The sequence below is a fragment of the Puccinia triticina genome, chromosome 12A, assembly GCF_026914185.1.
Source record: "Puccinia triticina chromosome 12A, complete sequence".
NCBI lineage: Eukaryota > Fungi > Basidiomycota > Pucciniomycetes > Pucciniales > Pucciniaceae > Puccinia > Puccinia triticina.
Genome location: NC_070569.1, coordinates 1,170,490 through 1,186,889, shown reverse-complemented (window position 1 = coordinate 1,186,889; position 16,400 = coordinate 1,170,490). Strand labels below are relative to the sequence as shown.

General features: G+C 48.0%; 5 protein-coding genes across 5 annotated transcripts; 3 read left to right on the top strand and 2 right to left on the bottom strand.

The window, feature by feature from the left end:
• Positions 1-359: 359 nt before the first annotated feature.
• Positions 360-1,594, bottom strand: PtA15_12A118 (uncharacterized protein; the record flags this gene model as incomplete). Its single annotated transcript, XM_053161695.1, has 3 exons — positions 360-1,062; positions 1,152-1,461; positions 1,555-1,594. The coding sequence occupies 3 exons, from the start codon at positions 1,592-1,594 to the stop codon at positions 360-362; spliced, it is 1,053 nt and encodes a 350-aa protein (XP_053025687.1).
• A 647-nt stretch (positions 1,595-2,241) lies between these two features.
• On the top strand, positions 2,242-2,945 carry PtA15_12A117 (uncharacterized protein; the record flags this gene model as incomplete). The annotated part of the gene is made up of 3 exons (XM_053161694.1): positions 2,242-2,584; positions 2,651-2,766; positions 2,847-2,945. 3 exons carry the CDS (start codon positions 2,242-2,244, stop codon positions 2,943-2,945), a joined length of 558 nt encoding a protein of 185 aa, XP_053025686.1.
• Positions 2,946-3,343: 398 nt separating this feature from the next.
• PtA15_12A116 (uncharacterized protein) lies at positions 3,344-4,367 on the top strand (the record flags this gene model as incomplete). The annotated part of the gene is made up of 3 exons (XM_053161693.1): positions 3,344-3,452; positions 3,537-3,776; positions 3,907-4,367. The coding sequence occupies 3 exons, from the start codon at positions 3,344-3,346 to the stop codon at positions 4,365-4,367; spliced, it is 810 nt and encodes a 269-aa protein (XP_053025685.1).
• Positions 4,368-5,865: 1,498 nt separating this feature from the next.
• On the top strand, positions 5,866-7,266 carry PtA15_12A115 (uncharacterized protein; the record flags this gene model as incomplete). Its single annotated transcript, XM_053161692.1, has 4 exons — positions 5,866-6,348; positions 6,428-6,712; positions 6,783-7,036; positions 7,119-7,266. 4 exons carry the CDS (start codon positions 5,866-5,868, stop codon positions 7,264-7,266), a joined length of 1,170 nt encoding a protein of 389 aa, XP_053025684.1.
• A 2,215-nt stretch (positions 7,267-9,481) lies between these two features.
• On the bottom strand, positions 9,482-9,733 carry PtA15_12A114 (uncharacterized protein; the record flags this gene model as incomplete). The annotated part of the gene is made up of 1 exon (XM_053161691.1): positions 9,482-9,733. One exon carries the CDS (start codon positions 9,731-9,733, stop codon positions 9,482-9,484), a length of 252 nt encoding a protein of 83 aa, XP_053025683.1.
• Positions 9,734-16,400: the final 6,667 nt, after the last annotated feature.

Below are 16,400 nucleotides of genomic sequence, written 5' to 3'. Positions count from 1 at the left end.
TCTCGTCATTAGTAGATTTTAATTACATGTGGATTGCTTCATGACAGATATAAAATGGATATAGAGATAGCACTACATGTAGAGATAATCGTAACAGATACAGGAGCGGAGTCAAACAAGGACTGCAAAGAACAAAATAGAAATATTGATATTCAAGATACAAAGTAAGTTAAATAAATATTATCTTGCTTCTTGTAGGCAGTGAAGATGGTCAGAGAATCATAGTGGACTGTCTTGGGAAGGCAAGCTTGAAACCCATTCGTGGGGTTATGGTGATATTGATTACGGTCGAGGACATTTGAAAACGAGTAGGTAATAAGCAGCGATGGAGAAATCTGATCAATACACCCAAGTCGTTTCTAGATGATTTGCAGCTTGACGTCATGACATTGCTGGGACGTGATAGAATAGGGGTTCGAGGTAGTGGTCATTTCGGGGTAAAGATCCGAACCAAGACTGGCCGAAAGAGGTTCACTTGCTTGCGGAGCCAAAAGATTATTCTTCTTCAATGAGCACGACGAAGATTGTTTCTTGAAGTAATAGCTAGGGGTGCTGTCTTCAGGGCTGGTGGTCTGGCCAACTTTCTTGTCAAAGTCTGGCTCGAAAGGAGAAGATGAAGAGGATGTGGTTTCTCCGTCGTCCTCACCCGGAAACTCTAAAGGCACCATCACATTCGAATAGAGCATGTTGAGATCCTCTTCGTCCTCGTCATGACTCTCGTCACTAACGTCTTCATCACTGTCTTTGTCTGAGAATCCTTCGAGCGCCCGACCAAAAAACTTATGAGCCTTGTTGAGTCCGTCCTTAAAGAACGTCATACTAGCATAAGAGGGCGACCTTTGCTCCAGGACAGATTGTGAACGGTCTCGCGATTCGCGGGCTGGCACAGCTTTTGCATCGTCGTAAAGTTTTGACGGGTATTTCTCGGTCGTTGGAGACATGCTGCCAGAAGAATGCATTGTACATGATCCGTGTGAATATGAAACAGGCGGTGAAAAGTCGTCCGGTCGGGTGGGGGAGGTGGCTGCTTGCTGAAGGAGTGGACTCCCCGGCCCTCGATTGCTACTGTTCACAAATATTTAGCAGAGATTAATTGGGTTAGGGGGGTTTGAAAAAGGCACGTTTTCGTACTCTATAGAGAAAAACTCAACAATGAAGACAGGCGGTATCGAATTTTACGGGTAAATGAGGCATGTTTATTTTGAGCTTGATCGGAAATATGTGGTGGTTTTGGGCACGCCAACCTGACCGCTGTTGAGGTGCTTAAAGCTGGACCCGTCAAAGAAGAAGGTACACCCAAGCTATCTGTTGCAATTCCGGCGGAAGTAGTTTCTGGTGAAGGAGCGCCAGCAGTCGTTGGCGTAGTTCCGTTTATTCGTAGGATGGGGGTAGACTTTGCTTTCCTCAAGTCACGCGACGATGCGTTCAGCATCCACGATGATGAAGTTTCCGGCGCACTGCCTGGTTCAGGTTGATTGTTAAATTGATCGCGTTATCAGCCTGCAGCAGGGCGAGGGGACAAGCTAAAAGAGATGTGCTGAGAACCTGACTGACTTTGACCGTTGGGGCCCACTCGGGTAAAAAGAAACAGCATTCTGGCAAGTTTTTCAAGATTATCCACGTGTTTCGCCGTTCAGTTTCAAGGCCTTGTTGGGTATCCTGAAGAAACTCAATCCGCCTTGGGTAAGGTATTGGGACGGGTCAATCAAGTTGGGTAGATCAAAGAGCCTTTTTTTTGGTTTGCAAGAGAATACGGGGTAAAATTGATTCGGAGAATCACAGAAAAAATCTGAGTTGTAATGAGTGAGGGTAGTTTGTTACTTCCAACCTCGGAGTCGAAGATGGTTTAAGATTAGGAATGTGGAGGGACAACGCAAACTGCAGCAAGATAGCCAATTAAAAGTATGCAATGCTCATGGAAAACACTGACATGCTAGTGGATGGAGAAGAAGACCGAATCAAGTCGATTCAAAGGACAGCCATGCAGATTCAGCTCTCGATACAGACCGCGGACAAAGCTGATCGCAAGGGGCAGCTTGTCAATCTTATTCAACTTAAAGTCCGTGATCCAGCCCACCATAGTTGGGTAATGTGGGAGTAGTTTGCCTGAGCTAGAGGCCAGAGTTTAGATAAATACATACACCATAGGAGCAATTGAGGAAATCCAGTACTGTTTCCTCGACGCTCGGGCAAGAAACACGTCCCATAACCCTGCCCCGTGGTACATGGAGGTGGCGCTCTATGTACTTTGTTGAAAACCTCCAAGTTTCGTCACCGCTGGTGCGGGCTGGCGCGAAGCGCCCCTCGCGTTTCGGGGTCCCCTCTGTTCGAGAGGCTCAAATGCAGTCCGACCGTCAACTGACGTTGACTGGCCAGTCGAGCAGCTTGCCACCAACCGCGCAGTTAGCCAAGGACAGCCGCCGGCGCATTCGAAACCCGGACCAGGGTCCTCCCGGACCTTTAGTCGCTCACATGATCGAACTGCCCGGCCTGACGGCGGGCGCGGTCTCGTCGGGCGGATCCTGTGTAGCATCAGCCGATTTGGGCAGATGTCATCCGGATCCTGGAAAAGTCTGGGCCCGCTGTATGTGATTGGCCCCAGAGTCTCCAATGCATGATAAGACCCCTCTCAAGCTGCTGAAGGATACAGATGGACCTTTGCAGTCGGCCAGCGCCACTGCACTCTCAGGGCATGTGGGATGCCAAGAGGAGTCTCCTGTAGGGAGTCGCTCCTCTCACATGGGGTCTGTTACCTTGGTCTCCAAAGTGGCCCTGAGTCTGCCTGCCTCTTGTAATGTCTGACCCTACTAATTAACCGCGCGATCCACTCCTGTCGTCTTATCGAGGTGGTCCGGCCTCAGCCTAACCTATCCCGGCCATGTCCTTCGGCCGAGGCGTATAGCGGAACAACCCACAGTCAAAAAATGCTCCCAGCCAAATGGTAACTTGCTGCTCCACTAGTTTCTCGCGGAGCAGCGCTATTCTAGTCTAAATAGAACAGGTGTAGGTGTACGCAAGTGCCTCTCCGTCGCCAGTACCAGTGCTAATCAAAGCAAGCCTCTCACCAGGGGGACATGTCATAAGTTAGGGAGCTCACCGATTAAAATGACTTGAGTTCGTTCATACACTAGACTTCGCAGATGCATTTGCTTCCGACGTTACTTCTTATGCAGACTGTACTATCAAGTCCGTTCAAACACTTACCTCGGGTCTGAGGATGGTCGATAATTTCAGGATAAATATGCAGGAGGTTTGCCGCTCGAGAAATGTGCATACTCTTGTTTGCACATGCGTTCCTTCTTCAAGCCTTAGCCGCCAAATATTCCACTCGCGAGTTTAGTTCATGAAACTTGCTACTTCGATACGATGGCTCACCATCCACACATTTCATCTGTCGTGGCTGGTCCGCCAGATGAAAGGTGCTCCCCCAGACTTGTTGAATTGTTTTGGCTGTGAGTGTGCAACGTAATCTTTCATCCGCTCCAGCGCGAATCTTGATATTAATTTGACTGGAATTTCATCTTTCGCATACGAAGGCGGTAATACATCACAAACAACTGCATACAATGAACGATGCCAGGAGGCAGACGCGCTCAGGGAAAGACTGCTTCCCAAGGAACCAATGTCTGCCAATCAGGAAAACTCGAGACCGCTACCCGACGAGCCGGTGGAGAAAGGCAATCACTCCGAGTCTCAGAAATCACATATTAACACCCCTTCTGACCAGGGTCAAGGCGCAACATCAACTAATGACATCAAGTTATCGGGGACTAATGGTAAGAGGCTTTTTGTATTCCTGCCATTTCCAGTCAGAGGGCCCACAGGCGAGGGAGGACCAACTCCATTCAGCAAGAAAGCTGACAGAAAGTGCAGTTTCTTCCTCCAAATCGGATTTCTTGGTTGCAGACGGACAGTTTCATTGGCGACTCGGGGCCGATTCCCAATTCAACAAAATTGTTGAAAAGCTGGAGAAGGCTCTTGAAGACCTGAATCAGAAACAAGAAGGCACTACATTTTCACAACTTCTCCAGAAAGACAAACTCCCTAGTATACTAGAGAAATGCAAGTCTCCCATGTGGACCGGTGATCTTAATTCCTGGAAAGAGGAGCTGAAAAATCAGCTAGTCAAACTGAATGCAATATTAATTGACCCGCCAGAACAAATTCAAAACCAAGGAAATTTGGAAAAGGACTCCATTTTCACCCTTGTCCACAAGGCAGCAGATGACATGATCAAACTAATTGAAAGCTTGCCTGATGAAGAACATTTTCAAAGAAGACAACATGAACTTTACTTGCAACTCCTCAAAGAGCTTGATAAGTACAACAAGAAGAAAAAATCTCACTTCTTGATCTCGTTTGCATGATGATTGGAATTAATTTAATTTCTTACTGGATTGAATCACACAATTAATAATTTTGTAGAGATATTGTCACCAGGGACATAAAATGTCACCAGATGACAAGTGGGATCAGCTGGCTGTTATGTTACCTGTAACTGGGAATATAACTGTAATGTAACCTTTTCACTCACTTTATGGGCCAGTTACCATTAGGGGGTTTCACAATATTAATTCTTGCTTCCCATGGCACAAAATTTGCTTACTTGTGCATGATCTACTTGCTTAAATTCTAGCCTGCAATTCAAGGAAGAAATTGCCCTCAGGAACCTCATAGCAATGCTTGCAAGGGCTTGAACTCCTTCTGGGGTATCCTTATTGTGAAACCCCCTGAAAACTGGTGACCAGATTACATTATCCATTTTGAATAAATGGATCACATTTCAGCAGTTACCATAACTTGGAGGGTGGTATCTTTGCTGCCATTTGTCTTGAGTCTGTTATAGGGCAAGACATGCTTTATGAGAGGCAAGCCCTTTCTTCAGAGGTTGCTATGTATGTATCGAAGCTCCCTCGAGGAGGGACTTTGTTGAGTTCTGCTAGGACCCAGGAAACCCCCCATAAATGACCGTAACCTAAAATCCAGAATTTGGCCAAAATTCATACATTTTTTGACCTCATTCATACACGTTTCGTGTGTACGCTCAGAGTATTTCCCAACTTTCTATACATTCTCCGTGCCTACCATTTTTTGCCCTGCAGGGGGCACCGGGCCTGTATAAACATAGAAAAAAAAACTCAGATTGAGGATCTTTAAACCCTCTCGATGAGCGGCACACACCAGTCATTGAGTGGGTCTCAGCCTGCTCAATGGGCACAGTCCAGTCATCAAGTGGGTACACAACCCACTTGATGACTGGCACACACCGGTCATCAAGAGGGTACACAACCCGCTCAATGACCAGCACACAAGTGGGCTGAACCCCACTTGATGACTGGTGTGTGCCGGTCATCAAGGGGAGGGGGGGGGGGGGGGGTGCAGGGGGGTGCAAAGAGGAGCACTACATAGGACCTTTTCCCTGTTGACTCGCATACATTTTAGGTTACTACCCTCCCATCCCCAGGCTTTTTTTCATACCTTTGTGGTGTGTACGTTTCACCAAAAAAAAGGTCATTCATACACATTTTGTGCGTACCATTTTTGGTTTTTGCCCAAAAATCCATACATTTTGGTTATGGTCATTTATGGGGGGTTTCCTGGGTCCTGTTCTGCTCTGTTGTCTGTTTGAAATGGCCAGTGTTGGAATATGGGTCGTGGGTTGCGATGGACGTCAGGAAGTTACAAGTTGCCAGTCTATGTAAGTTGACTCTGGTGGCTGATGTAAGCTGTTCTGACCAATCAGCTGTGGGTAGATGACATCAGCCAGCCTTGATATCCCAGCCAGCCTGGTCCCCCTCGACTGCCCCGTCGTCTCCCCCAGAACAACCCACTGCAAACTCCACCAGCCGCACATTGAACACCACCATGGCTTCTTCCGTCCGATCGGCCAACCTCCTGCGCACCTCGGCCAAGCAGTTCCTGCCCACCAGTCTCGTCCCACGGGCCCGTCCGAGTGCCTTCCGATCATCGTTCTACTCCACCCCGTCCGCCGGGACGGCCCAGTCGTCCTCCGCGCCGCCGCCGCCGCCGCCGCCGCATGCGGAGTCCAAGTCGTCCAAGGCCCCCTTGATCGCCGGGCTCGCCCTCGGTGGTGTCGGCTTGGCCTACTACTTCTACGCCCTCGACTCCGACTCTGATGTCCAGAAGAGATACACTACCCCCAAATCCGCTAACAGTAACCTCAACTTCCAGGCGGTTTATAACGATATCGCCGCGATCTTGGAGGACAGTAACTACGACGATGGGTCCTACGCTCCCGTCCTCGTACGTCTCGCCTGGCACGCCTCTGGGACTTACGACAAGGAATCCAAGACCGGTGGCAGTAACGGGGCCTCGATGCGCTTTGCAGTCAGTAACACATGCACATATTTCCAAACCGATCGGGCTGATGTTTTTTTTTTTTTTTTTTTTTTTTTTTGGATGTTAGCCCGAAAGTAACCACGGCGCGAACGCGGGTCTGGGTGTAGCCCGGGAAAAGCTCGAGCCGATCTACAAGAAGTACGCCCGCTCGGGGCTGACGTATTCCGACCTCTGGACGCTTGCCGGGGTGGCTGCGATCCAGGAGATTGGTGGGCCCAAGATCCCGTGGCGTCCGGGCCGCCAGGACGGAGTTGGGCCAGAGAGCTGTCCCCCGGATGGCCGGCTCCCCGATGGCGACAAGGACCAAGACCACGTGCGAAAAATCTTCTTCCGCATGGGCTTTAACGACCAGGTCAGTCTCTTTCTTCTCCCCCCTCATCTGGCTCCTACCGTCCTCATATTGACACTCGCGTTGGCCTCAGGAAATCGTCGCCCTTCTCGGCGTCCACGCCCTCGGTAGATGCCACACCGATCGCTCAGGCTTCGAAGGCCCTTGGACTTTCTCCCCTACCACCTTCTCTAACGACTACTACCGTCTACTCTTCGACGAGAAGTGGCAGCCTCGCAAGTGGTCCGGTCCGCCTCAATACGAGGACAAGAAGACCAAGAGTCTGATGATGTTGACGACGGATATGTGTATTGTCATGGACAAGAGCTTCCGCAACTGGGCTAAAAAGTGCGTCCCCTTCCCCCAAACCAAGAAACACACACTCTCTTTCCTTTCTAACATCAGGCTGTATCTTCTGTGGTTTTGTTAGGTATGCGACCGACGAAAAAGTGTTCTTTGACGACTTCTCTAAAGCTTTTTCTAAGCTCATCGAACTCGGCGTCCCGGAAGAAAACTTTGCTGGGAAAGCGCCAATGACCTTGAAAACTTTGGATGAACAAGGCATCCAAATCGCGTAGATATCCCTTCCTTCCCGAATACCCCTTCGCCACTCTCCTCTCCTCTCCCATGTGTTTGTGCCTGCTCTTTTCAAAGAAAACGAAGAACATATACATAAATGTATGTGTATGACCTCTCTCTCTCTCTGTCTGTTTGATTCTCGATATATATCCTGTTGCCTGAGTTCAATCTACACCTGCAAGGCAAAAAAAAGTGGTTTACTCGTCTGAACAATCCACATACATTGCATCCGGGAGAGCCATTTTATCGAGCCGATGGTAGACATTATGGAAGACGAGAAAGTTACCGAGTTAGATGAGGAGAAACAAAGATAACTGTGTCGTATTGGTGCCAAGCTTAACTAAGCCTCTCCTCGAAGTGTCTCCGAAGGAGAGGCTTACCTCTATCTTAACTATTTAACTAACTTAACTAAGTCCCTTTATTGGAGGGGGGACGCCGTCCCGCAGGGTTGCGCTATGTTGACCCCGTGGCAGTAGAGAATTAAAAAAACTAGGGGCCAAGGTGGCTGCGCCGCTGTATGTGATGCCCCAGGAAAATCTTGGTCAAGCCAAGCTTCAATTGTGCATGCATCAATATACTCAACCTGATTTGGCAAGATTTCAACCTGGACATGCCTAAGATTCAGATTCAACTTACTATGATAAATAATGACATTTTTTATGTTTTTCCAACCTTCAAATTGAGCATTAGAAGAATTTTTGTTGCTTCACTGCTATAATTCTTGTTTGAGAGCAGCAAACTTAGCACAAGTCCCTCCTGGGAGACTTATTTAAGCTTGTCTCAAGGGTGGCAATTCCACATTTCAAACCTACTGTGCAAAAACTACCAACAATTTACAGGGGTTTTATTGGAGCTGCACTGCCACTCTTGGAGTATGTAGACCTTTTGGCGGGGAGTTTGTTTTTATAAGAAGCCTCAAACAGCCATTTCAGACTGAGTTTTCTTGTAGTTGATTGGTCTGGGATCTCGGACCCAAGTCATCTCCATCTATGGACCATTTTCTGCTTTTGCTCCATCCACCTTTACTCCATCAACAATGAAATATGGTGGCACCAGCTTCAAATGGCCATCAATACCTCTTGAAAAATGTATGTATGTAGAACAAATCAATTTTTATTAGCAAGTTGGCAAAGAGGAGTGAGGAGGACAGGATGCAGATCAGTGGACGCTAGAAACAAAAAAACAAAAACAAAAACTCGGCGTGCGGGAGTCAACGGCGGCTTGGAAGCAAGCGGGGGAAGGTAGTTAGCAGGGGAGGGATTGGGCAAGAGGTCGGGGGCCAAAGAAGCAGAGGGGGGGAGGCGGGGTGGAGAGGATTGGCGAGAGGAAGAGGATTGGCGGGAGGAAGAGGATGTTGCTGTAGGGGAAGTGGGGGCAAGAGGTCGGAGGTGGGCGGCGAGGGCGGGAAGTTGGCGGGGTCAGCAGCAGCAACAGCAGCGGGGGCGGCCAACAACAAAGACAAAGACCAGCGCTTATTCCTACTAGCTTGACTCTTTGAGCAACTCGACAGACGCGTCTTGGTTGTCTTTCTGTAGAGACTGTGAAATGAAGATGTGTCTGGTGAGAGTTGAACTCACGACCTCAGCTATGCTGAGACACATACTAGAGTGCTGCCTTTACCAACTAGGCTACAGACGCTTGTGGCTGCCAGTTGGGTGGTTGGTTGGTAGTGCTCATGGGTCAATCCGACAGCCCTCCATACTGTGGTGATACATCATGGTAGCAGACTAACAGACAACTCAACACTTTCGAATTCGGGCACGACAGATGGAGGGTTATTTGGGCGGCATGGGGGAGACCCATATGGATGTTGGGGAGCCGGACAGAGAGGCGACCGGCACTGAGCCAGCCTCCGGCAGCCTTCCGTCATCAGCCTCCATCTCCAACACCGCTGGTCTCCCCTCATGTGGCATGGTTCCCTGGCTGGGTTGTGGTGCGCAGGAACAAGGTGATTTCCTCAAACAGGGCTCCTTCAAAGTTAGCTTCGAGCCTGGCTAAGCTGCCCATCCGCAAGTCGTTGACAGGCTCAGTAGCGGACGGGTGTTCTTCTGCTGCTGGCTGGGGGACAAGCTTGAACTCTTCTGCGGACAGGAGGGGAAGCCAAGCAGCTCTGTGCCTATGGCCGTGTTAAGCAAACAATAGTCGTGCAAGTTAGTGTCAAAGATTGTGTGGCTCTGTTTAGATACCCGCGGGGCGCTAGGGAATCCGACGACGTTATGAGGGCGTGGGTTGCATGTGCGGCTGGACGGTGGTAGTGGTGATCCAGTAAGTCTTGCACTGGACAGGCAACACAGATTCACCCGCGGGAGCAGAGAACCTGGCGGGCTGAATGAATGGCGCCGCTAGCTGTGACATGGCTGCTTGGTGGAGACTGGCAAGGGGAAGTGTGGCGTACTTGCAGGTGGGGACTGACAAGGGTTGTCCAGGCAAGGTCTGGAGGGTTGTTGCTTTCCCAGCTTTTCCCATCTTTGCTCAAATCTAGCAACAAGCTCAGGTTGGTGTCTGTGTCCAAACTGGGTAGCACCGGTTAGTCAAACTGGCTACGGTGATCTGGGCTAAGCGGGTGTCTGGACGATGGTTGACCTGGCCAAGTTGAATTTGGCAGGTTGGCAAGCACAAGGAAGGGTCTGCAGAGTCTGTGTATAAAGGTTGTCTATAAAATGGGGGCACTACTCAAGCTTTAATCTCCAGGCTGTCCCCCATGCTGTAATTCCAGTCGGGGGCCAGTCTCAATCCCCTCTGCTGTTGCGCTTGTGTTGGATTTTCAAATCTTCCCTCTGCCTTCTTTTCACTGAGCTACTTGTTGCCTACATCATCATCTCTACTTATGCTCATACCACCTGTGTTTCCTTTTAGTTTGGTCATGCTATCTTGCCGTACTAGCCTTGTGACTTTGATCCCTGCCTAGATTAGCTGTATTGCTTTCCTTCTACTGTGTTCTCTGGTGCGCGCGCTCTGTTAGTGATTGGTTGTATGTCACCTGTTTTCTCATCCTGAGTTTCCATCAGGTTCTATTGTCTTCTTTCATATTCAATATTCTCTCAACCACAAGTTGGTCCTTGTATTGTAGCCTACTTAAAACATAGCCTACAAACCTGAAATCAATCATTGGTTCTTCCTCCATTCTTTCCGCGCCACATATCCGAGCCGATCCGGTGAGCTTCTCCTCCCCACTGTCCCCTCTCGAGCCCAAAGGCTCATCTCTGTTCCTTCATTCGTGCTGCGGTCTTCCTGTGAAATCCCTTCAGCTTGCGCAGTCTGAGGGGCAATATTTGTTGGCCCCCCTTTGCATAATGCCTTTACTGCGCGCGCTGGGGGTCATCCACCCATCTTTTTTTAACCCTGCTAGACAGGGATGGAAGGTGGGCCCGAGTGCATCAGCTTGCTGATGCTAGCGGGCTGATTGTAGTTTTTTCTTTTTTCTGAGTGTCTTGTAATTTTTCTAGATTTTAGATTGTGTAAAGGGGAAACCCTTGGCCTTTTTTTTTTGTGATTTTCTATATTTCTAGGGGGAACCCTTGATCCTTCATTCTATGTTTCACTGACTTTAATATACTTGGATGATGGGGGAGCAAAATGCGCACAACATCATGGAGTTCCTTTGTACATATTTTACAAATTTTTTGGGGCCTTGGGTGCCCCATGAAGTCCTTTTTTGTGGCTGAAAAGTGTCCACTTCATTGTGCATTCCACATTTTGCACTGTATTTACAGAATCTAAAAAGTGATAATGTTACAACTATGATTGCAGCTCAACCAGAGGTGTTGAGGATGAGAAAAAATAGTAGAAAGAAGGGGACAGCTTAAGCCATGCTAGAAATGTAAATTAGAGCCAAAAAGGTTCAGAAACTCATGTGGGAGATTGATTTTAAAAAAGTCCCCACCAAAATGCCTAATTCTCTACTGCCGCAGGGTGGACATAGCGCATAAGTACCTCCTTTGGAGGTCGCTTTGCTCCCCCAAGGAGGGAATTAGCTAAGTTAGACTATTTAAGTACAAACCGGGTGCAAAAATTTCACAGTTTGTTGTCAAACCGCACGGCAATATTCTGTCCCATTCAGGCAAGACAGCCCATTCCCATCCCCTTGTTGGCTCACAGACAGCCTCACCACGGGTATCTCCACCGTGGGTGCTAAATTGTGTTGCCAAATCCTCAAGTTTGGCAACTGCGACACAGTTTTAGCATCCTGCACCAAAGCTTCCTCACACTGCAGGGCACCAAATCTGCCAACTTGACATCGTGAAAGTCTTCCCCCCCCCCTACTACACCCGGTCTGCTTGAAAGATACATGGTAGAATTTAGGACAAGATTCAAGGTCAACCCATTGGAAACTTGTGATAACTTGATACAGTCATGGACAACTCATTGGAAACTATGGACAATTCACTCAATATGGCCATTGATCCCTTGCCTGAAATGCTCCTTGCACAAGTTTTAATTCAAAAGAAACAACTCGTTGCAAGTTCCAATTCCCAAACAAAACTACTTCTCCAGGGAGCGACTAATTTATTGTTGATGATGAAGACGACAGTATTGACAACCTGTTCCCCACTCATGGTGGATCAAAACCAGGAAAACAGCCAAACCTACCTTGCGACTTCAAAGCTAGTTATCAACAACTTTGCAAACATTTCTTCTGTGATTTGTTGCTCTACAGAGAATCAAAATTCAGATGTTGGTTTTGCATGGCAAAACACCGCTTCTTGAAGATAACTGAGGATGTTCAACAGTTTGACAACTACTTTGTTCAGAAAACCAACACGTTAGGAAAAATGGGACTGCATCACTGCAAAAAAAACTTGGTCAACTGCTTGCAGTTGACACGCAGGATACTTGAGTCAAGCTGCCATTGTAACTCCACCTGGATGCACAAGTGCCTTTTTTGGCACAGTCACTGTGCAAGGTGCCCAGTGACTGTGCATTAAAGCTTCGGTTGAGTCAAACCTTGAGTAAGGCTGGTGTAACACCACAAGCTTACTCAGAGCTACCACATTTCAACTGCTCACAGTTGACGAATTTTTTTTGGAGTGCATCCTCCTGTGAAGACCACAGCTGCCCTCCAAATGCTTGTGTATGGGGCCGCTGGTGATTGTAATGACAAGTACCTTCAACTATCTGAAACATCATTGCTGAAATGTATGGATTGCTTCTGCAATGCCATTGTTGCAATCTATGAATCTGAATATCTCCGCACCCCCACTGCTGAAGACCTGGAGAGACTACTGTTGATTGGAGCAAAGAAATGTTTCCCTGGCATGCTTGGTTCAGTGGATTGCATGCACTGGCAGTGGAAAAATTGCCCTTCAGGTTGGGCTGGACAATTTCAAGGAAAGGAAAAGGTATGTGAAGTGAAATATCTTATTACATTGTGTGCTTGTTTTTGATTTAATGTTTTTAATCATTGCATGTAGGTTCCAACAGTCATACTGGAGGCGGTGGCATCCCAAGATACGTGGATCCGGCATGCTTACTTTGGACTGCCAGGATCACGCAACAATATCAACGTTTTAGACCAATCCCCACTCTTCAAGAAACTCTCAAACGGAGAAGTTGCAAGATGCCAATATACAGTTGCGCAAGGCATTCCACTTTACTTTTTTTTTCTTGGTCCAGACAGTTGGGGGTCAATTTTTTGGCAAAAAAAATTATGGGCGGCTTTTTTGGGTGAGGATACCCCTCAATCCACAGTTTTTTATTGGATTATGGGGTTTTGACAGAAATCTGTTGTGGCGTAGTGATTCTGTCTCCCCTTTGCCATTGGTCAGTTTGAGTGGTTGTGGGTTTTACCTAGAGATGGCCTCTCGCACCTGGGTACCCACCGCGGGTGCGGGTTGTTGAGTTGTCTGTTAGTCTGTTACCATGATGTATCACCACAGTATGGAGGGCTGTTGGATCAACCCATGAGCACTACCAACCAACCACCCAGCTGGCAGTCACAAGTGTCTGTAGCCTAGTTGGTAAAGGCAGCACTCTAGTATGTGTCTCAGCATAGCTGAGGTTGTGAGTTAGACTCTCACCAGACACATCTTCATTTTACAGTCTCTACACGGGTACCCGCCTGAAATTTTGCAAATTCTCAACACCCGCACCCGCACCCGGCACCCGCCGGCGAGTGCTTGGCGGGTATACCGGGTACCTGCTGGCGGGTGCTGGGTGCAGGGACGGGTACCCGCTCTGATATACTCACTGCCAGTGAGAAATCACTCCTGGTCACACCCCGGGAAAATCGGGGTCATGAGAGCTGTACAGGTTGCATGGTCCTGTATGCATGTCAGGTCATGCAGGTCCTGTCACATATACATGACAAGCTGTCCGGATCTTGACATGCAGCTCACATCTCCAACATGTCACATGTACAGTGACTGTGCAGAGGCTTTCACAGACCTGTCAGCTACAGTTCACATACATGAAAGCCAGTCCTGCAAATGATGCATGACACAGGGCACGGGAATTTTTTATGTGACATGCATGATGCAGGACTGTGCAACCTGTATGCCTGTCATGACCCCAGTTTGCCCGGGGTGTCAGCAATACATACACTTGCTGACCGGGAGGGATTCCCACAGTCAGCAAGCTCATTGCGATGACCGGGAGGGAGTCCTCCCAGCCATTGAGCCATCAATTATATCGATGACCGGGAGGGAGTCCTCCCAGCCATCAATTATATTGATGACCAGGAGGAATTCCTCCCAGTCATCAATTATATTGATGACCGCCAGCCATCAATTATATTGATGACCGCCAGCCATCAATTATATTGATGACCAGGAGGGAGTCCTCCCAGCCAACGATTATATATCAATGACCGGGAGGAAGTCCTCCCAGCCATCAATTATATCAATGACCGGTGTGGTAAGACTAATCCACTTACAAACACATCAAAAATAGGGAAGAATTAAGATAATAATATATTATAAAGTACAAACAAAACCATTATAGTACAAAACATACTACAACCAACACCTTACACATATTTCTCAATTACATTATCACCCAGAAAACCAGTCACAGTCTATTTAATTAAATAATCAAATACATAGTAAATCCTAGTTTCACATACAAATCACATACAATACATAGTACAAATCTACTCTAGGACTGAAGGGGACACTTCTGAAAGATTCCATTATCACATGTTAGAAAATCTACTCTTAGACAATGTTTTCACCCCAAAGAGGAACAAGCCAAGTGATCATCATCCAAAGTAGTATACTATTTCACAAATATCATGTACAGCATCAAGGTTAAAAATGGTATTCATTAGTGAATGATTGCAGCGCAGAGCGCCGCGCATAAAAAACTATGCAATATATATCCCCTCAAACCCTAGACCGAGTTGAGTGGCAAATGGTAGAACTACAGCCCAAGGAAAAAGCCGGAGAACTAGTAATGAACTGGTTAAAACCTGTTCTCAAGCTCAGAAAACGGGTCGCAAGACATTGTCCAGTTCGATTGAACTAGGAGAATGTCAACAGAAAGACCAATGTGAAACAGCCAGAGGAGTGTAGCAGTAAAGTGAACTACTGAGCCTCCCCCAGCCACAGATGAACATTTGCGAAAGGACTGGAGAACTAATACCCTCCCTCGGATCGAGGAAGAGAGAACACCATCTCCAAAGATGTATGACAGGAGCGACGTGAGTAATAGAATGCAAAAAAGCTCCTGCCCACGCTCCACTCCTCCGGCCGAAGAGCCAAAGGAAGAATAACTATACAGAGCTACAACCCTACCGGTTGTAGCTCGACTATATAAACTGGGGCCTTTGGGCAATTAAAGGTCCCCCAGATACATTTATAACTACCTCAAAGAATTGCCAGTCTAGCCCTCGTCTAATCGACCTGTGTGCTAGACTAACCTCGCCTCGACCTTGGTTTTCTTGAATCAGTAGTCTTTTTTACCGCAGACCCTTGCTGAGAGTAAGTCTGCGTTTTTTCCCTTTTCTACCGGGATTTTATCCCAAAAACTCTATCCTGGGTGCGTTTCTGCGTACAACTACCCCCTTTCCAAGGGCCCCAGACGTCACAGGCTGTCACAGGCCTTAAAAACACCCCTGCGCATCTCGTGCGCAGGCCCTGTAAGAACCGCGGAGGGCACTCAACCACCCCAGGCGCCCCTGGCCCCTCCGTTAACCCTTTTTTTTGGGTCCATTAGAAATAACTTCTCCCAGTTATTTTGTAATTTTACCGCGCATTTGCTGCGCGCTTCATTGCACTGTGCACAGTCACCGGTGTAGCTAGAGGAGTACAAGTACTCTTGGCATCACCGCGCCTGACAACTGGAGGGATCCCTCCAGTCAAAGAGGTGCACAAGCTTTTTGACCGGAGGGACTCCTCCGGTTGAGGAAGTGTACACACCTCTGGGCAGAGGGATTGCTCTGCTTGAGGTGGTATGTACACCTCCCACCTCTTCAAACGGAGAGATCCCTCCAATCCATCTGGCCCACCAAGATGGGCGGGTACCTGTTCTTTTCCTGCCCAAAAACTGAACACCCGCACCCGCACCCGGCACCCGCCAGCGGGTGCTGAGCAGGTGTTCTGGGTACCTGCTGGTGAGTGCCTGGTACCCGCAAATGGGTACCCAAGTGCCATCTCTAGTTTGACCCTGCGTGTTGATGTCTCAGCATGCCACTACCAGTGGTGCCTTTTGGCTTGTGGTTATGGGTTTAGAACATCAATCTATGGGTTTATGGGGCTTTATACAGGCCACATGCTAAACCATAAGTCCATAAATATGACTATACGCAGGTGGGTCTAGGTGGGTCCAATCAGTCTGGGTGACATTTCAAGAAAAAAAAATGAACGGCTGGGCAGAAACCTTAGCCAAAATATTTCTGGACTGCCCTTGGTCTGAAACGCACAAAAATATGTTCAGGTTGTGGTTTGGGCCCATGGGCTTGACAAATTAAGGGCCCGCATGCAAAATGTAAATTTTGCAGGTGCACCAGCACAGCTCATTGCCTTGCAAAACTGTAAAATCAATGGTCACAAGTACAAACAAGGGTACTACCTTGCTGATGGAATATACCCAGACTGGGTGGTATTTGTTAAAACATTGTTGCAACCTTGTGGTCTAGACCAAAAGCATTTTGTAAAAATTCAGGAAGCTCACCAAAAAGATGTCAAGAGGGCATTTG